Consider the following 21,711-nt stretch of genomic DNA (forward strand, 5'->3'; position numbering starts at 1 on the left):
GGCAGCAGGCAGTTTCCTTGCTTTCACATAGTTCAACTTGTAGGAACTTAATTCATTAAGGTCGGGTATATTCACCATACTGAATTTCTCGGTGAGTTGTAGCTTTCATTCAAAGGAATTTTTTTTTTTGTTATTTCACAGTTTCAGGGAGTCAGACAGAACATCAGTTCACATGTGTAGGTAAATAACTGCTTTAAACACCTGTGATCTCTATTTTTTAAAAAAATGCTTTCAGAAAGATTGAGAATTTAAATAACACGAAGTCAGAAACTACAGAATACACTGCTGCCTGCAAGAAACAAGTGTTAACTAATATATTCTGTATATTCCTTATATAAAAATATATACTTATTTGAATACAAAATAAACTTTAAAAAAACCCTGTTGTCTTTTTGTAACATATTTGTAGCCAACTGTACCTAGTCAAAAAGAAAGGATCAAAATCATGTCTCATCTGTTCTATTCATCAGTGAGTGGCTATAAATCATAGTTAGGATCACAATGAGCAGGTATGATTAAACATTATAAAGTCAAAACTACATACAAATGAAAGAAATTTTACCTTTTGAAAAAAGGAATTTGGCCTTCCCTCTTCTCTGCAGCTAATTCAGGGGAAAAAATCATGAGGTTTTGTTTTAAGTAACATATTAGAACATACCACAGTTTTTAATGTTGTTCTGTTCTTTGCATTTTCTGCTTTATGTTTTGATCTTTTCTCTTAAAGGATAATTTGGTATCTTGCTTTTACAGAGATGCTATGTTCAATGTCTTCTGTACAAAGAAGTGGGTGCTGTCAAATGCAAAGGGTTGTTATAGCTGTAATTTCATCTTTCTCACAGATGGCAAAATCTTCTGGTGAAAATTTTCAAACTCGTATTTATGCACCTCATCCTGATTCCTTTAGAAATTGCAATGAAACTAATAATTTGGAAGAAGAAAAACTATATCAGTGTTTAAAAATTATTAGGCTTTAAAGTTAATTTTAAATGCTCATCTTTGAAAATTCTATTTGTGTTATTGCTCTTCAGGCCTTGATTTAAGCCAGTGAAACTCATTGAATTGATCCTGAATTATCCATTAATTTTTCCTTTACTGTTCTGTGACTCATTATTATTTCTTTAAAAATCAGGACTGGAAATGTGACGGTACCATGCCACCTTCTCTAAGTAACTGTTGAACTCTTAATAGTTTTAGGTACTCTACAGATCAAGCTCACACATGCACAAGCAAATCAAATCTGAAATTGCTGACAAAGATGCTCCTGTGACTTACATTAGTCACGTGACAGCTTCAAGGAAAAAATTGAACTAGTTCTATCTATGCACGGTAATGAATATGCTAAGGAGATTGACCAAAGTAAAGCAAATACAGTTCTCACGGTTGGCCTTCATGCTAGGTTAAGGCTACGAAAATCCCTAGCTGAGGATAAGAACAGAAATCACTAGGTAAAACGTAGTGGAGTAAGAGGCGGCACAAGATTACTTAAGACATTGTAGACATTGTGAGGTTCAGAGAACACTGCATATTTTTTCTTTTAAGGGAACCTTTTGAATGTAGTATTTTGAATGTTGTATGAATGCAGAGCATTCAGGAGCAGTTTGCCTGAAATGTCAGTATTTCAGTGTTTGCCCGAACCAGCCAAAGTGACCTAAGTATGTGAAGAGAGCACTGAAGGGCTTTCACGGTGTTGAGGATGCTGGATTGAGGGGTCTCAAGACAGTTTGTTGTCTGTGATCTCAGATGGCACTGCTTTCCCTGCAAATAAACTGTGTCCTTTCTATAAGTTATTTTGCAAAACATCTCAGACCACCCTGTCTTGTTGAGATGTTGCTGCCAAAGCTGCTGGAAACACTCGTGGTGTGTAACACTGCCCTGGGTTGTGCAACAGTGGGGTCACAGGCTCTGTGTCTGAGAAATGGACTGAAGCAGAGAACTTGGATGCCTGTGGTGTGCCTGAGAAGCCTGAGTCAAACAGAATCTGAGTGCGGCTCAAGCAAATAGACTAAAACAAGGTCTGATGAGTAGCCAGAGAAAATGAGCCTGCTCCAGGCGTTGGGGGAATGTGTGTAGAAACTCATGGGGACAGACCATTAATGTTGTTGAGGGCAGTTGCCTTACATCAGGCAAAATGAGACAGACAGACATATACTGAATTATAGCTCATGATTTCCTGATTTTTTTCTCATACAATCTTTCTTCTTTTAAGAAGAAAAAAGAAATCCATAAAATAATTAGTTAAGGCATTTTAAAAAGCTTTAAATCAAAACCACATTGGACTGCCTTGTAATGACACTTCTCTTGTCAAATATAACTCTTCTGAGGTATGATGTCTCCTGGACGACATGGAGATAAATTTGCCTGAGTCTTTCCCTATATATCTGGACAGAAGTGGGTTTCATCATACTGATGTAGGTGTCTGATATGTAGGATGCAGGCGTTTACATCTAAGGTAATCATCTAGTCTTTCTTTATAATCAACAAAGGGACAAGGTACTCCAGAATATGATTCAATTCATGTAAAGTAGGTCAGATGAATTGTAGCCTCAAAGTGTCTGTTCTTCCTCGTTGACTGTAACAACAGTTGAGGGTGAGTCAATGAGCTGTCCATGTCTACGTCAAAAGTGCGGCACCACAAGATGAGTCATGAGAACTCTGTACGGTTGTTCTTTGTTTTTTTATTTATGTGTTCATAGTAGTGTTTAACTGCAAGAGTGTAAAGTGACAATCCATTAAACCTGTAACTGCTACCCATATCATCTAAACCAGAGTGTGAAAGCACTGGCAGTATTATTCCTGCTATAATTAATTTGAGTAGACCTTACAGATGCATACTATGAGGTGTTAAATAATGCTGTTTTCTAACAGCTTAGCTCAGTGCTGCCTGTACATCAAGTTTGATTTACCATGGTGAAGTACACCTTTATGCTTACTGATTAGCATGAAATTTGGGGCAAGACAAACATATCAATTTAAATGAGAAAAGAAGCTGCCCTTTCCCTCAACATTTCTGAACTCTCCAGATTAGACTAAATAAATATATTAAGATAATGGAAGGGCCTCTGAATTTAGGAGAGCACTGCGCTGATAGTAAGGCACCAGATAGGTGAATGGAAGCATCTTGGACAATCTGGTATTATAAGAGTAGGACTTGCCATGTTGTATAAACCAGTGGCTGACAGCAGAACTCTAGTAATACAGAACATTTTCCAGAGATAGACACTGGAATTTTTCCAAAGCTGGTGCTTTAACCATGAAGTCACATAAATACTTTGATACAATGTACTTGGGCTGCTGGCTATGAATTATGAATGAACTTTGCTAATCACTGCTGAATTTTGATTTCCCAACCATTGATTACCTGCTGTCATTTGATAGTGTTTTGAGAAGATTGCTAAATATAATAAAGCATCCTGTGTAGGCCTGTGGAATTACGATAAAAAGTTGACAGAATAACATTAAGAATTCTGGAGTGTATTCTCATGAGCTTAAAGGAATAACTGAACCTGAATGCAAGTATTGGAGGAATGAAAAACTAGTGGCAATTATAGGGACCTGTTATGTCATACAAATTCTTCACCTTCAGCCTGATTAAAGGTCTTCAGGCACAATGGAACAGAGCTTGCAAATTTCCAGGATTATTACTCTGTAATGCCATGGCGAAGCTAGTGAATATTTTAGAGACTTACTGAGTATCCTTGCTGTCAATTTGTAGTGATGTTTTACCTCATTGAGGTATCAAAGGCTGGTGTTTATGCAGCACATTTACTTTTCCTAGTAACCAGCATACTAATGCAGTGACAGCCTCCAGAATTAACACGAATGAGGCATAGAAAGGACTCAAGAAGATGAGAAACCTGTTCTTGATAATACAAGAGGTCACCATATTTTGGCTTTGGGAACAACCCAACAACTTAATTCTATAGTACTTACCAGGGTAAAGAAACACTGTGTTTCTTTGTGATTACTGTTTTGACCCAAACTGATATTACATAGCATTGCAACTACTATTTAACTGCCTGATAGTCTCTTAAATCAGATCATAGTATATTTATTTTAAAGACTGCAGACCAATTCACTCATGGACTAGCACAAAAAAGGAAGGTTATATAGACACTTATCTTGGTAGATCATTTTGCAGTATAAAACATGCACATACATTCTTTTTCAAGAGTGACTCAGGTATTAGGTGGGCCACATTTAGCATGCTAAAATAATTTGCTACATTTTTCCTAGTAATTTTCAATCTATCTAAGCTGAAACAAACGTAAACCGTAACACAAAATCTACCAGAGAACCTCAGCCTGGACAACTTTCAGAGAATGCTGGAGCCTGGTCTACTCAATTTTAGTGGTAATGTGAAAGAGCAGCAAGTTCAGACCAGCCTGGATTCATAATTTGCTTTCAAGTTGCAAAAGCTGTACTAGAAAAAACATTTGCTTTTTAAACATTAGCAAATAAAACAGATCAGTCTGCAGTGCTCATTGCTATCTATTTGAACAAAAGCCAGCAAATGAAAACAATATATAACAGAAAAAAGTGATAACTAAGCCAGATGACCTTTTTTTTCAACTGCACTCTGCTGTATATATATGTATATATGATATATACAGTGTTCCACTTGTATTGCAGTATGGTATCCTGCTACTTCTATGTTCTAGTGATTTCTTCAAGGGTTCGTATAGCAATCTTTTCCTTGTGTCCTGCAAGCAGTGCGAGTGGAACATCATTCAAATGAAAATACAGAAAGAACACTTGAAGATTTTTTTTCTGAGAGTCATGCTTTTCTTCTGATGAGTGCACTTGATAAAATACATTCCACCCACCCGCAGCCCCCTGCCTTCTCTGTGTTCCACTGATAACGTGACCCACCACACTGAAACAGTATTATTTCCTGAAAGGCTGTAGGCAAGCATGATGATGAGAAGAAAAAAGAGGAATGAATGTTAAACAGAATGGGAGAGAGAGGAATTGTGCATATGTATGAGAAAATCAGAAAAAAAAATTCAAAAGTGTGCTGAGAGTTGGATATAATAAGGGGGGAAGTAAGTGCATATTCCTTTTAAAATGTATGTATCATAAAATACAAAGGAATAATTCTACCCACATCATCAGTCAATTCCTACCAATTTGTGGGATGTGAATGGGGGAAATGACGATAACCACATTAGCACGAGTTTCGTGTTAGTATAATGGAGTTAATATTTTGAAAAATGTTTGAGAGTAGGCAAAACAATCTTTTTCAAAAATAAATATCTTTGCTTCAAGAGAGGACAAAGGAAATATACAGAGATAAAAAGCAGGGGTATTTAATTTATGTAGAACTTAACTAATTTTAACATAATTGCAGGAACTTTTTTAACATATGTCTATGTAAATACACACACACTCTCTTCATCCATTTGCCCTTTTCACAAGTATGTAAGAAAATGGTATTTAAGAAGAAATCCTTGGTGATAACATTTACAAGTAAGTCTAGTTAGATTTATAATCAAAAGTGGGTTGGAGACAAGAAAATTGTCCTTGCAGTATTTGTCAAACATGTGACATTGCTCTCTAATTGACTTCAACAGGGCAGATTCCCTGCTATGTGCTTTATTTAATGTAACTTTAAAGTGTTCCTCATTGCTAGTCATATCACTTCTTTGAGCAAGCACTTTCTGCAGTTTTAGCTGGAGCTCACCTTGAGAGACCCATCAGGAAGAAGCCTGTGCATCACTTCAGTTCTTGTACACTGCTAAATTTCACTTTTTCACCTGTCCTAAAGTTTCCCCTTCAAAGTTATTAATGGAAGGAAATACAGCCTCTTTCATGAGGTCATATTTTATACACTCATGTTTTCACATTTTTAGCCTGCTCAAAGTTGTCTGTTTTGTGCAAAGTGTTATATTTTGCTCCTGACAAAGCATCAGCTGATAACCAACAGCTTTGTCCCTGAACATATGCCTCATTTTCTTTCTGTAATTTATATACTGTTCTCTCTTCTGTGAGCAATATCCCACAAGTCATTGCCAAATTAAGCAAGCTATGGGCCTAGTGGTGACAAGAGAAAGAAGACTGTTTATTGTTAATGGATAGGATAGGTGAATAATAAAGCAAGAACTTGGGCATTGGCATTCATGTATTTTAGCATTCTGGATGAATTTAGAAGTGCGAAAAATCAGAATGCTTTTGGGATATTCTGCTTTTGTTTACCTCCAATCACTTCTGAGTCAGAAAGTTAAGTAATCTAGTATTGGCAAATGACAACTTAATGCCCAGTTTTGCCTGTGAGGCTACATACTAAACACCCATGCTAGACTTTTCAACCAGAAGATGAACTTACCATTTGTATTGTAACACTCATCACTTTACAAGTGATTAATTATCATCTGGACTCTGACCTCTGCCCTAGGGAAATGTTTAGACCTGTACTTAACTCTTTTAGATTGATTAATGTACCTAAAGCTTTTTATGTTTCCTTCCAATCAGTACAAATTTCTCATTTAATGTAGTTTAGTTCAGGACTATAGAAATATGGGCTGTTTCCCAGAATTTTCAGGTGTGGTGATGACACTTCAAAACTACTGCAAAATAGTAACCAATCTGCCATCTGTGGCACTAACTTTTACAGCTATAGCTGGTGAGAGGCAAAGACAGTTCAAAACTTACCTGAACTGGACAGGATAGGACCCCAGTCTGATTTAGATTACGTCAATAGCTATCGTGCATAACATGAATTACAGAGGCCTTATCTGATCTATTATAGTAGGCTGTTGAAGCTTCTTCAGAATAAATCATCCAATTGCTTTGTGCTGCCTGATACATCAGTTTGCACCAACTAGTAATAATAACTGGAGAATGTGAATTCAGTACTTAACTAGCTACAAGTCTTGTCTGGCAGATAAAGAAAAATTCCAAGGTAAATCATTCAATAGCTTTGTTAAAAAATCAATGTAACATTATTATTACTGAGAACATTAAAAATTGTGTTAGGTTTTCATATTAGGTTTCCAACCTAAATGATTCTGTGATTCTATGATACTTAATGTTCTGTCATTCTTTTGCACTCTATTGAAATGGTTCTTGCTAAAAGTGTATTTACCACTACTTAAATCTTAAAAACATCTTCTTTGATGTATTAGCTCTCATCAGTCATATTCTTCTCTGTAGAATCTAATTTTTTCTTGATTTCCATGGTCTTATTATCCCAGATCTCCTTTTAGCTTTCTGATCATGACTTCAGTAAGTATTTTAGAGGGATCTTTCTTGATACAGCTGTGATCTGGTAACATGGACTGGGTGCCCAGTAGCAGCTGAAGCACTGCTTGGAGCAAAAGTTCAGGTGCCATTGTTGAATGCAGGGCCAGGTTAGTTTAATCGGAAAGTTTATGAGCTCCAGGACTGCTCTGCCATACAAGCTACAGCCCAGTTCTTTCATCCTCCTGAAATAAACACTATGTTTTCTCTGTGCTTCCTCTCATTATCTGTCTTTTGGCAGATGCCTCTAAAAAAGCTTGAGAATTGTTTGGGTGTTTGTTAATCTACTAAGGCAGAACCTACCATGATGACTAGTTGCCTGCCTCTTTTAATTAAATTATAAATTTTTTGAGATGTCATCTTCTCTTTTCCTAACACTGATGCAGTGGAAAGTATGTTTTTGTTATAAACGCAAATACATGATTACAGTTTTTCCTGTCATGTCTTTTCTCTTTCCAGAAGATTTCTCATGTCTTTGTTGTATCAGACAGCTTGGTCAGTATAGCTCAGTTACAAGCCAAGGATTGTGAGAACTGTTTCAATTACCATAATCTCCCAGTCACAAACAGTACGATCTTTGTCATCAGAAAGGAGAGTTATATAAGGTTACTTCTAGACATTGCAGTAATTTCTGGAGTTGTGTAGTTGAAGGGAGACTATTTTTTTTTTCTGCGCTTAAAACACCGAATTAAAATGCCTCAAATACTGTTTTATCATTTAATACTATGCATTCATTTCTTCACTGGGATACAGACCTATGTTTAGCAGAGTGGTGTAACTGAACAGTAGTGGCTCTGGTGGTTATGCAAAAGACACAAGAATATGTGAGAATGGCCACATAGTCAAGATGGCAGCATTGCCAGGTTCAGCTCTATCAGCAAACTTAAAGGAAAAGCTGCCAGGCAGCATTAAATGGCAGAGGAGAAAAATCCTCTCCATTTAAGCTCTGCCATCCTGGAGACTGACCAGGATGTTTTGCTGAGTTCACTCCTAATGTAAGTCAGTGTGTCCCTTGCTTGACTAGGCTAGCCTCCAAAAGACCAGCCACTATTTCTTGTTCCTCTGTGTCACCAGCCATAAGGGGTTGTTGGGCATCTTATGGGTTGGGTTGGGCTTTTTTTGGTGTATTTTAGTAATAGCTGTGTAAATTAGGAACTAGTGTTAAGAAAAAAATTTGAGTGAAAGTACCACTACTGTTCAGCTGAACCAGAATCCCACTCGCCATTCAATATGGCTTAAGCCCTCTGGACTGCTCTTCAGAGACACTTTGATCTTTCCTTGACGATACACAGGTGCTTAAGGAGAAGTCAGGCCACCATGTATTTCTATGGGTCATACGGGTTTTATGTAGTAGATCAGGTCTTTGGAGACCTAGACAAGAACCCTGCATTTACTCTGCTCTAGTAGACCCCATTCTTCCAGAGCAGATTTTACCTGCCTCTGGAAAACTTTATTAGTTGATATTTAGATTTAGAAGAAGAAAAGATCAAATATTTTTCTTGGGCATTGTCATCCTGAGGTTGTTTACATAAAGACACAGCTTCATTTTTTCAGATTTTCTGAAAGTAAACCCTGTTTTTCCTGTGCCATTTTCTCTTGTGCAGAAAGTAAGAAATATTTTAGTTCTAATACAGACTAGCCACTTTGAACTTGTACCTTTTTTCCAAAGAGTGTTTCCTACTAAGACTGAATCTCTCTCTCTGTTGTACACGTACGTGCGTGGTTTGTCTGTACTTCGGGATTTGGATCTCTCAACAGCAGCGTTGTTGCCTAGCAAAGTCTGGTATTACACAAGACTAATATAGTATATTTAATATAGTATGTGTTGGTAAAGCTGATTTTAAATTTAAAATGACAGTGTGCCCTTTTTAGTGATTTAATAATCACTGTTTATACTGATCTGTATCCCTTTTGTTTTCCCCACTCAGATGTTGCAAGAGCAATTGAGTTATTGGAGAAACTGCAGGAATCTGGAGAAGTACCAGTGCACAAGCTACAGTCTCTAAAGAAGGTGCTGCAGAGTGAGTTTTGTACAGCTATCAGAGAGGTATGAATCTGAGATTTTTAGTTATTTCTCAGACTAACATTTCTCACCTGTAGAGAAAAGCATATTTGCCTTTCAGTGCTATGTTCTATAAAGGATGATGGATGTGAAATGTGTCTGTAGCTGCCTGCTACTGTGCAGAATGTTGAAATTACTGAACAGCAGACAAAGAACAGTTGCATCAGCAAGACATCAATTAGCAATTAGCCTTGCTTACGAGAAAGGGTGATTAATTAGTACTTCAGCATTCTGCTTGCACTGTTTGAGGGTCTGGGGTAACCTGTACAGCACTGTGCTGAGATATGGGGACATGCCAGGTTGGGTCAGTGCAAGCTTCAATGCCTCTCCTTTGAGCTGAGGCGTGTGATAGGGAAGTGCTGATAAAATCAGAATGCAGTGACAACCAAAAGGGGCAAGACTGAAGTTAGCCAAAGCTGGCAGGAATCTTACCTTTGAAGTCAGTGGTTGGGTCCCAGTGGGCTTTGCTCCTCATGTCAGAAATCCTTGTCATGCTGCCAAGAACTATGATCATGCCACTGCCAGCTGTGGGCCTTCCTAAGCTCTGCCCAACAGTAGATAAATAGTAATTGTTTTATTCGAGTCAAGCTAGAGAAGATGCACCACACTTCTACATGCTTACAAGCAGTATCTTTAAAGCAGTTAACACTTCTGTTAGAAGTTTCTTAGAAGGAAAACATGGTTTAATACAACATTGCATCAGATATTTTACCTACTAAACCAAGGACCCAGCCTGCCAAACAGAAGCAGTTCTAAATGCCCTAACGAAGGCAACATCTTTTTAGTAGAAAATCTGTAAGAACTTCTGTTTCAGTTTATCTGTCTACTGCCTGGAACTAATCCTCCATTGCTGAAATCAATGGGGAATCTAATGTTCCCTCAATGGTAGCAAAATTGAACTCCTGATAACTAGGCAACAGCAGCAGATTGATTGAGTGGACTGCTGAGTGGCTGGAAGGAAAACAGAGATGAACAGACATTAGTTTAATAAGCAAAATGGAACACACTTGTTACTTTATGGAATATATTCTTCAATGTGAGAATCAGAGAGAGGCTTCCACCTAATTAAATGGCAGTTTTCAAGGCTTTTTAAAGGAAATAGTGTTCCCTGACAATAAATAATAAATAGTGTTCCCTGACAATAAATAATGGCATTGTGTACCCTCAAAAGCTTATATTCTGACTAGTCCTTTCATTTAACCAAACTAAATGCTTCTTTAAGTAACCACAGAGCATAGTAAAGTTGTAGGATTGCTTGGGGTTTTCTTCAGATAGCAGAGCCTGGTACTCCAGTTGTTAAAGGCAGCTTCGAATCTTTGCAGCATTGTCAGTGAAATCTTAATCTCTGGAAAACAGTTTTAGCAGCAGCAAACAAAAATATAAGAACTATGAAACCAGCTTAGAAAAATGCATTCTCAGTTCAATGCACTGAAAGTAGATTTTGACAAAATCATCTCAGTGGCACAAAAGGATTTTATAGAATATTTTGTGAAGACAACCTGCACGTGACTAGAGCTAGTTACACAAGAATTGAGTGATGATGAATAAACAGTTCTACCAACTTCATAAACAAAAACATGTATTTCTTATTAAATATATATAACCTATCTTTCTAATATATCACTAGCAGAGAACAAAGTTTCTACACCCAAAAAATCTGTACTGCTATGTGTGTAAATCTTTTTTTAGAAAAAAATCTTCAAATATAAAAGGCCCAGTTATAAATCTTTTCATTTAGCTAGAGTAGGAGGATTGACATATGTACATTGCAAGTACTTAAGGTTGTTCAACGTGTGGCTTGTCTTTTCAGTTGCATTAAGTCCTTGGCAAATATTTAGACTGTAACTCTCTTTTTTTCTACCAGTTTTTCTACCAGAAGAGCTATTGAAAAACTCAGAAAATAATTGCTTCTAAGACAGTAATTATAAAAGCATGGAATATTTTGGTCACATTACACTGTTAGATATCTCCAAGCACTATAACAAGGGCTGGGAGGGTATCTGAGCTGTGTCGTGTCATTAATCAGGGATGCCCTTCTTGTGTGTCCTTCATGTACACTGGAGTTTATTGAACGGCACAGATTTTTCTGGGTGTGTTTGAGTTTGAGATAGCTAAGGCTAGACAGAAATTTCTCTACAAATGCTCTCTCCCGTTGTTTATCTTTTCTTATCTTAGTGCAAGATGTGAGAGTGCGGTGACTAGATTTTCATTTATTACCATCTACACAGACTAGAGGAGAAGAGTTGTTGACATTACAAGAGAATGCATGGCAGTCAGTTGGAAATAATGAGAAAAGTGGGAGTGAAGCAGACTGGGTGTGAGCTGTAGGTAGGAGTAATCAAAATGGGATGAGGAGGCCGGCTTTGTGTTAGTATGCAGATTCTGAAAGAGGCTGCTTATTATATATATGCAGATACTCAGATCTGCAGTGTGGTGTGTTCATTCTGTAATGCAAGATCAAGGCTGACTTTTGTAGTCCTATAAACACCATAATGGAGGAACTTTGGAATACTAAAATTTTCTTTTCCAGTCTAAGAAGTTATGGAAACTTAACTGTCCAGTGTGTTTGGTTGTTAAAATAAGTCCCAGAGAAATTCAACATCAGGCTGAGCGTAAGTGAAAGGATCAAAGATGACACGTAATCTGCACTAGACTAACTAAATGTGACTTGTCCCTTCTACAAGTAGGAATTCTTTAACTACAGAAACAGGAGGTCACTTTTATGACCCATTAGCCTTTAAAGATATGAGATACGTTATTAGATGACATACATTCCAATCTAATGTGTAGGAATCTATCTAAAGGCTGTAATTAATTGTATTTATGGGAATCTACTTAGTAAATAAAATTTCAAATCCCTACACTAATATTCCATAGAAATAAATCTTTTTAAAAATGACTGAGTGAATGGAATTTAAATAGGAGTACTTCAGCATTTTTCAAGGATGCTATGTTAGGAAATGGTGATTAATGGTTCCCACTTAGCTAAATATAAGTGCCACCAACTGAAATCTTCTGTCTGGCACTAGGCAGGAATATGGATTAGCTCTGAAAATAATAGAAATAATTGAAGTATATAATGGCCTCAGTATTTGCTATTCACCTGAAGACCCCTAGACCAGAAAACAAGTTGACCAAAGTCTGATCACACTAAAGGTCAGTTTGAAAAAAAAATTTAATTGTGTTTTAAATTACTTATTTTAAAAGGTTCCTAGCCACATGAAGATTAATTAGCCTTCTGTAGCTTTATCATCTGATAAACCTTGCACAAATCTTGTCCATTAAGTCCTTTACCCTTCTAAATGTTTTTGCTGTTTATTCAAAGCTCTTGCTATGTTATAGTCATATGCTTTCCAGGGGGCTACTGGAGTAAATGAAGGGCTGTGAAAGTGATTGTATAATTGAGCTACTGAGAAGTTATATTCACATGCAACTAAAACTAGACAGCCTAATTGATAAAGTTACTTTAATTGTTATAAGTCAGTAAAAGAAAGTTATAAGAACTGTAGGATACGGTGAATGTCTGGTCTGGCTAGAAACCCTAAAAACCTGTGGGCACAGATGATAGAATAAACAACTGAGCAAAACACAGTGGATCATCAGCAAGAAAATGTGGCATGCCTTAGCAGCTTATGTGAATTTAATTTACTGCTAACATCTGATAATTGGTGGTCAAGCACCAGGAGAATAACTTTATGACCCATTTGCTCTTGGTGAGCAAAGTTTTCTTTCAGGTTGATTCCCTGATTTCCATTTCTATGTCTTAAATATGTAATACTCAGGTGTATCTCGCTTTTCTCCTAGCCTGCTTTTGCTACTCAATTTTCTATTTCAAGGTTAAATCTGAAGTTTTTCTGTGTGGATATTATTTGAAATAAGATCTGACTAGGAAATACCTGTGGTGAATCAATGCCAAGATTAGTCGGATAAAAATGTGGTGTGGCAACCAGACACCCGAAAGTAACCATTATTTTATATTTATTATGATTCCCACCAAAATATCCTATCGTCACAGAAAAGCAATTCTGTAGGACTCGGTCACTGACAAAGGAGGAGCAATCAACACAAAGTATTCTAATCTTGTCCATCTTGTATGAAATTAGTCATTGGGAAAGCATGTTACCTTTGAAAATATTTCAGTTCCTACCTCACTAGTTTAAAACATTTTTAAGCTTGCTATAAAATATATACAGAGCATCCTGGACATTTGAAGACCCCTTTTGACTTACAGGCGTAAAAATGGGAATGGCAGAACACTGACCCATTTTTATGAGGTCCTGATGCTCCCTAGTTGCTTTAGAGATAATATTTGCTTATGTTGTATAGTATTAAAAGCAGTTTCATTATATATTAGGCAGGATAGTTTAATAAGCCTAGTTAGTATATTGGAATGATTTCCCTTAATTAATAATTTTCATTTCCATGCCTTAGTGATCTGAACGCCCAGAATCCCAGTGCTGCTGATGTGCAGTGTGTTTTTATCTGGTCATTTCCTCAAGCTGCCCACTCACACTTTCCATTATTAACCCTGATATATGTCTTTTCAAATATTAAGGGACCAGAAGACAGCTGCTGGGTGGTGAAAACTGAATCTGGTAGTATTGTGCTTATCGCTATACTGTGATGCCATGTGTGACAGCAGAAGGCTGTCTGGAGCCCTTAGATGTTCATTCAACTTCAGATGTCTCAGTGTGGTGGTGTACTCCATTTTTACAGGGCTGTACTGAATATAACAATCTGGGTATTAGCTGGACTCAGGCAAAAATCCTCATTGATTCTTTTATTCAGTGATTAATTTAAGATTTTGATGTAGAGTCGTTTAGATACCTGTTTTAATTGTGTTTCAAGAATCTTAGAATTTGCTTGTTTAGTTTGCAGTATAATGCTGTTCCTCCACATCCTAGACCTAGTCTCTGAAAGCAGGATTTCATTGTTTCCTGCTTCATGAGTCCTTGCAAAAATGGAGGTGCACCAGGCCAAATTCTCTCAGGCGGCACCAAGGTAAGCCCCAGAGTCCAAATTCTGCCCTGTGTTAATGCTTTATATTTGCTAGAAGCTGCATATTTGTTACAGGAGGAGAAATACAATTCTGGTCAGTCTGTCATTTCCACAGGGCAAGCCCAGCTTTTGAAGTTTTTAAATTACAAGATGCAAGCTTGGAAAAAAAATGTATTGAGGAGACTTACTGCTATAATTCACAGCACAGAACTGTGATTAAAGCTCAGTAGGAAGCCTGACATCTAAAGATCCCCTACTGTCACATTTACCCATTCAAACTGAACTGTTGGTCAGATTGAGCAGAAGGGATATGACAGACTTACTAATAAGGCAATTAGTAAACAAAAGGGCAATAGGACAACACATAGAAGTAAAGTGACTGAGATTTATCAGCTCAGAGTTGTAGCTCAGGTCACAAAAACAGTATGGTTGTATTAGCATGATGCCTCATTAGGCTGCCTGGGAAGCAGAGTTCTCCTTAGGCTAATCTGATACCTTGTTATAACTTGTTCTGGTGTTCCTGATAGTTTATTCAGAATCACTGCGCCATTAGTTTAGTAATAGGACTCATGCAGTAGCAAATAAGGAATTGTGCAAATTGACCAATTTCATTCCAATTTTAGCATGTTTATGCATTGATTTATTTTTAACTTTTCAATAAAATTTGTATTCCTGGATGCTAGTTGTAAAGTTTTGGTATTTTATCTGGTTTTTTAGATATTGGAGTGGATTGTAATGTCAGTCAAACCAGTTCAGCTTACCTAAATTCTGGGGCTGTGTAGCATTTGCAAGAATCTTCTACCTTTCCATCCCTTTTTCATTTCCAGTGTCCTAGCAATGAAAAGCCACATAAAATAATGATGTAAGTTTACACTAAATGAGTACTTCCATCACTGATAGGGAAGGGCATTACTTAGCTTCACTCAAATACGATGGTATGGCACAGTAGTAACATATTCATGTTTTACAGATTTTGCTTTCTGCCTCCTGGTTGCAGGTACTGTATCCATCATGATGAGTTGAGAGAAGGATTTGTAATGTGTGTTAATTAGATAATAAAAAAATCAGATTTCTAAAGATGAGCTGTCTGCTCTTTGTCTTGCTACCATGCTGGCTAAGGCATTGAGAAGGTTCAGCAGAAAAGCTTAAGTTAGTGGTAAACACAGAACTTTTTTCTTTTTGATTACCCTACTGTGTTAAAATATATGGGCTTTTTTAGGATGAATGTAATCAGAAATCAGTCCAATTTTGAAAAACAATGAAGTTTCAATTGCCACTTTACCGTAATTGATTGAAGCATTACTCTGTTGCTCGCAAGCCCTGGATGGCATGAATGAGAAGTTTTGGAAATTATTACCTTGTAACTCAGCAGATGGCCTTCATTAATGGCAATTATGTGAATTTACCAAGCTGCCCAAGCATTATCTGAGAGAAGGCATTATTTAGTCTCTGTGCAATTACTAAGTCCCTACCACTTTCATGACTTCACTGCAGGAGATTTAAAACAGCTGCTGTTGACACTTTTTTTTTAGCTGCCTAGAGCTAAATACATAGATTTCACAGATAGAGTACCCTAGAATCTGGGACCAGACTGTATCGCTGGTCTTTAATGGGTGCTTTCTTCCACTGGTTTTGATTAAAGATCAATTTCTGGAGTTGGCTGGTGGCTATATATCTAATCATACTTACATTCTGCTTGTGTAACTGTGCCTTTCACAACAGATAAATACATACTTCAGTGCTTCAGGAGTCCTGCAATTTACAGAATCAAAACAATCACATATCTTGTTCATGTTACAGTTTATCTGAGTGGTGCTCAGGTGATGTTCTCGTTTTGGCACACAGCTGCAGTTGCATGTGCTACGGAAGGTGACTCCAGTGGAACATGTGTGGTGCATCTCATCATCTTTTTCATTTGCTCACATTATCATTTTAGTTTATTGTTGCAGTATCCTATTTGATTACATAAAACTCTTCAGAATAAACAGAATAGCCTCCACTGCAGTTCATCTCAAGACTGCTTCTTCCTCTTGAGAGAAATCAGCAGCAAGGTTAACTACCGAGTAATATTAGTAAGTGACAGGTTGTTGGAAGCCACTGCACTATTCTTTTTGGAAGCCACTGCACTATTCTTTTTGCCTTGATGGAGCCTCAGTATCCCTCTGCTGCCACTTAACTGATGTCACTGATGAGACTCCTGAGAAATGCTGCTCAATCTCCATTTTTTAATTGTGCCTTCAGAAAAGAAAAGAAATAATAAACTGTTTTAAAACTCTATTTTAACTATATTTTTTTGGCATTTAAAACAAGAAGTATCAGTAGTTTCCTTCCTTCTCCCTGCCTTCTCAGCTTGATAGGAACATTTGAGATGAGCTTGAATGATGATGTCATGTTTCATCCAGGTGCTCATTTTGGCAAGGTTTTGACAAATCTGTTAGATTTTGGAATGTGGCTGTTGCATATGTCAGCCTCAACAGCGTATACAGACTTACTGATAAAGTGGAGGAAATTAGTGTTTATTAATGCTTGGTGTGTTTTTGAACTGGCAGTGAGGTCTAACAGAGAGTTTGAAATTACAAGCTGTGAGTTCTGAGTGGTCTTACAGGAGTTAACTCATCACACATGTTGGTATTTCTTTTTATCCCAGTGTATTGCAGTAGAAGCAGCAAAAGAGACTTTTAGGACTGTATTTTGCTAAGGTTTAGTGATTGCAAAGGATGCAATTTCTACACCTGTAACACTGTTTTAAGATGCCAGATCATAGTTCCCATTGACTTAGAGCAGAATATAGAACAGTGTGTAAGAGATATGAAATAAACTAAATGATCCAATTCTATTTTTCTTGTTCCTCATGTAAGTAGTTTTTACTTGCAAATAAAAGTCTATTTTTCCTTATTCTTAAAAAGGTGTGATGTAAATTCCTATTGACTTCAGGGTGTCTGTGATGACTCCAGACAGAATTGAGACTGTAAGGGAAGAGGGGGCACACAAAGGTCTTGTGTGTCCTAACAGCAACACCAGGCGTGTTTCAGTCGACTCACCCGATATGTGCAGAGGATGTGACAGTGTGCGTTTTTGGATACATCTGCTACATTCTTCTACTTGCACATAAGGGAGGAAGGAGATTCTGGCCCCAGCCTGTAACCCCTGTTGGGTTGTTTCTTGGACAGATGCAGCATCATATGGCAAGAGCTCAGGGACCAAAACTTGGGTCAGCTTTCCAACACCACCACAGATACTGTCAGAGCAGAGTGCACTTCTCCGTTTTCCACACAAAAAAAAAAAGGAAAAAATTCCATTTTAGCTTGAGCCTTCATAAAGTATTTCACCCTAAATTAAAATATTATACGTTTGCAGTGATTATACTTAATTTATTTTTAGAAATGTCTCAGACCTGTGCTGTTTTTTCCTACTGCCTAAGGACAGCTTAATAATGCATCAATATTCAGATCAGTTTTTTCACTTTGGTGGAACTGACCTAGTTTCCTCCGTAACCCCCATCCCCCAAAGAAGGAAACGTTCAAATAAAATATCCTCAATGAAAATGCTAAAGCCAACATGCATGATATTTCTTCCACACGGTCTAAAATTAAAACTGTCTCGTCTCCTCAAGTTGTTAAACAAGACTTAGTTTCATTTGCAAGTTTGAGCTTTTTAATGGGTTAGCATCCCTATAGAATCATGTGGCAAGATCCATGAAGTGTTATTTCATGGAAGGGGATTGTTGCAACAATTGTGAAAATGATGCAACGTTTGGTTTTGAGAATAGACACCACCAGTGGTTTTCCCAAAGCAAACATGTAACTGCTCAAAGTAATGAGAGCTTATCATGTAAAAATATTCAGAATACCAGCAACCTTGAATGACCACATTCTGTCTGATATAAATAGCTCAGTAATACAGACTAGTTGTCACAAAGCAGCTTTTTCAAATTCAGTTGTCGAAATTCAGTAGCTGCAGGCAACAACTTCTATAATACAGACGTGTTGGTGCTTCCAGTAAGAACAATAATGTATCACACGCCTTCCTCTCAAAGGTACTTTTCAGCCATTTCAACCTCCCCATACTCACAGGTATCTATCAACTTGTCCTGTTGACATTGATGAAAGAACTTTCATCAGCTTGCACTCAAGGGCAGACTGAAGAATTATGTACAGTATACACACCATGAGCATGGGTGTAAGATGGCCTAATTCTGCTTCTGTTGGGATTACTCAAACACCTGTCATAGTCCTATAACAAAATGGGCTTTTGTGATTCATTTGCTCAAACAATCTTGTTTAAGAAGAATCTAAGTTTATTGTAAGCTTGAAGTTGTGGTGTGTGTACATGGCATCCATGGTGTTCTTCCACGACCAGTGGTTTTGTGGGGTTCTGTCCCTCAAAAGCACTGCTGTTTAGACAGTCTTCTCAAATTCTCTTGCTTTTCAGTCATTCAGAACAGTCTCTTCCCCAATTTTTTTAATTAACTACCAAAGAGAGAAGTAGCTATAACATAATGAAAAAACAATGTTAATATTTTTGAGTCAACTTGATTGATAGAAAAGAAAATCAGCCTGCTTTGAACTACCCTATGGACCTACTGTCTTCTAGACTATGGTGTATGACAGTGTTTAGTACAGTATCTTAACTAGAGGCTATAGCTCTGGTGGAGAAAACATGCTCTTAAAGATGTAGATGTGCTTTCCCAAGCATGCTTATCACATGAGATATTTTTTAAAAAGCAGAACACAGGCACAAAACCAGAAATTTCATCTGATATTCGAGAGATACAAAACTAAACACCCTGTTACTAGATATTTTCCACTTCCATTGAGCTACCCCAGGTTTATGGCTGAATGGAAGTGCTCCACTGCTTTGGTTTTGGGCTTGAGTAAGATTTCAGATGTAAAGAGTCATTATGAAAGAGGAATTAAGAAAGAGGAATTATGAAAGAGGAAATGTGGTTGGGTCAGCTGCATACCTCCATGCTGCTAATAGACACACTTCTGGTTGTGTTTGATTTGTTTTCTTTTTTTATGTCCTCGTCTGTTCAGGTGTCATCTTAGGTGGATAATTAGATCTGTTTGTAAGTAATTTTGTAGAAAAGAAAATGCTGTTTGAAATATCAGAAAACCTACCATAAAGGGCAGAGATTCAGAAAACTCTTGACTTCTGAAAAGTCTGTTGTTCAAGCAAAAATGGTGATTGGTGTAAGAAATTACCAGGTATGATTCCATGGTTTATGTTGTACAAGAGGTTAAGGGTTACCAGAGTCCCTCCTGATCTTTGTAGCATTTAAGATGTCCTTGCTCACTGATTTGTTAAAGCATGATCTGAATTGAGTGCTGAAGCACAGCTCAAGGGGAGTCTGTCCAGGCACACAAACCATTGCATTCCTTTCCACAGACATAAATATGTTGGATTAAGAATGGAAAATAATAGGCAAGGAAGAATGGCAAACAGAATGTGAAAGAGTCAAAAATTATGAAAACAAAGTAGAGTGGGAGAGGCACAATTGATTTGTGCTGCAGGTGGCAGTTTGGTCTCAGAAACAAGGGATTCACAGGCACAGTGGAGAGGTCTGCAGCTTTCCAGTGCACCTCTGCTCTGTAACTTCTCCCAGTCACAAGATTGGACATTCTCCTGGCCTGCCCCAAGCACTGGTTCATGTACACCAAGTGAAATGAAGTGTGGGTTCCAGATCAGAAGGAGACTGAAGTCCTGAGAGTCAGCTCCATATTTTCAGAGGGAGAAGAGAGTCCAGCAACTATGCTGAATAAAGCATCTTCTGCTCTTCTCACCATGGTAGAAGACTTATTAAGATACTTCTTTTTGCTTGGCATTTTAGAAGGGAAGAATATTTATCATCCTCTCCAACATACGAAGGCAATTAGGAAGACAGGGATTCAGCTGGTTGACAGCAGATGCATAGTACTGAGGTGTAAGTAAATAACAATCTCTCTTTTGTAGCTTAGCGTCAGTTCTGCAAGGATGCGCACATATATACACTGTTCCATTGACGTGAGTACAGAAGCACAGTGAAGCCAATTATGTCCTCCTTGCTCTGGTTATTCTCATGCTAACTCTCCTCTCTGTACTGTCTGTCAGGCTCTTGTCTTCCCTTCCTTGAAAGTCTTCTTCCAAAAATAGATACACAGTTCTTTTCTACACTTGAAGCAGCAAAAAATACAGCAAATGAGCTAAAGGAGCGAAGCCCAGATGATGCCAATATACGTTTTAAACAAATATTTATCCGTCTTTTTGTAGGTTTTTTTTTCATTTCACCCTTTTGCCTGCTTACCTGTGATTTACCTAAGTCACTTACTTAGGTTGTGACTTCTTGAAGGAAACATATTATGTCTTTTTATTATCATCATACTGCAGGCACTGTGGAAACACATCTGATTACTACTATTTGCATATATTATCCCATACAATAAGAAACCCCTAACATTTTCAAAAAAGGTAACTTCCTCACTTAGAAATTTCAGAAAACTTTATTTGGGCTTGCTACATCACAGGTCTGAATTGCAATGTACTCTGTCTTGGATTGTGTTTGTGGGGGTTTTTGAGTACTAATTCATTGCTGTAAAATGACTTGTGCCTCATACCTGTTCCCTTCTGGTGTTCGGATCAGCTTGTCCTAAATTTGAGCATCATTATTGTAGGTACAGTCGTACTAGAATTACATATTTCATCAGGGGATGAATCATTAAATACCTCTTACAGAAGTTAATACAATAAAACTGTTTAATTAAATTCTCTCTTTGAGAATTCATCAGAAAAGATGCTGTATCATTCAGGTTGTAAACAGAATACTGCTTCTAGACACCTTTACAAAACAGGCTGCTAAGTGCACTGTTTCTCCTGGACCTTCTACAGCTTTGTGTTGACATAAATAGCCCAGCCCTAAATATCTTGCTGCTTTGTTATGAGTCCATATGGAGTAATTTTTGATAAGAAGCCAGCTCCTAAAGTACCTGTAAGGCTGTTCCACTTCCTGCGCTCCAATAATCCTAAGCCAGCTGCTTGGCCTCCCAGCTGAATGCGTGGGGATGAGAACCATCATCATAACAATAATACCTGTTGCATCTGACTCACTACAGCTCCTGCTGGGAGAGGTAATAAAATGTGCATTTCTCTGTGCCTGCGAGAGCTGCCACAGTACACGGAGGATTCGCTTCCAAGTTCAAATTTTCTAGTTGTAATTTACCTCCCTCCCTCTTTTTGTAATCTTTGAGTAGTATAGGAGAATAACTTTAGGTTATGTCTGAGGAGACTACCTGCAGAAGCTGAAATAAGTCTGAGATCTATATTCGTGCTTTCAGGAGTATTGCTTGGTGGGAGCGTTGTGTTCTGTGCTCCACAGGAAGGAGAAAACAAATCCAAGTACATCTTGCGCCACAGCACAAATGAGATCTGTGTGAACAAAC

At 37.6% G+C, this 21,711-nt stretch overlaps 1 protein-coding gene across 3 annotated transcripts in view; it reads left to right on the top strand.

Annotated features, from left to right (window-relative positions):
• Positions 1-21,711, top strand: part of LIN7A (lin-7 homolog A, crumbs cell polarity complex component) — a 50,427-nt gene that overhangs the window by 12,423 nt on the left and 16,293 nt on the right. For all 3 annotated transcript variants that reach the window (XM_042017670.1, XM_042017671.1, XM_042017669.1), the window contains exon 2: positions 9,165-9,283. In XM_042017670.1, the coding sequence (XP_041873604.1) occupies positions 9,165-9,283 (119 nt within the window). The remainder of the gene's footprint in view (positions 1-9,164; positions 9,284-21,711) is intronic.

Source organism: Corvus kubaryi, unplaced genomic scaffold, assembly GCF_017639235.1.
Source record: "Corvus kubaryi isolate FWS band 111438036 unplaced genomic scaffold, C.kubaryi_AGA036_p1.0 137, whole genome shotgun sequence".
Taxonomy (NCBI): Eukaryota; Metazoa; Chordata; class Aves; order Passeriformes; family Corvidae; genus Corvus; species Corvus kubaryi.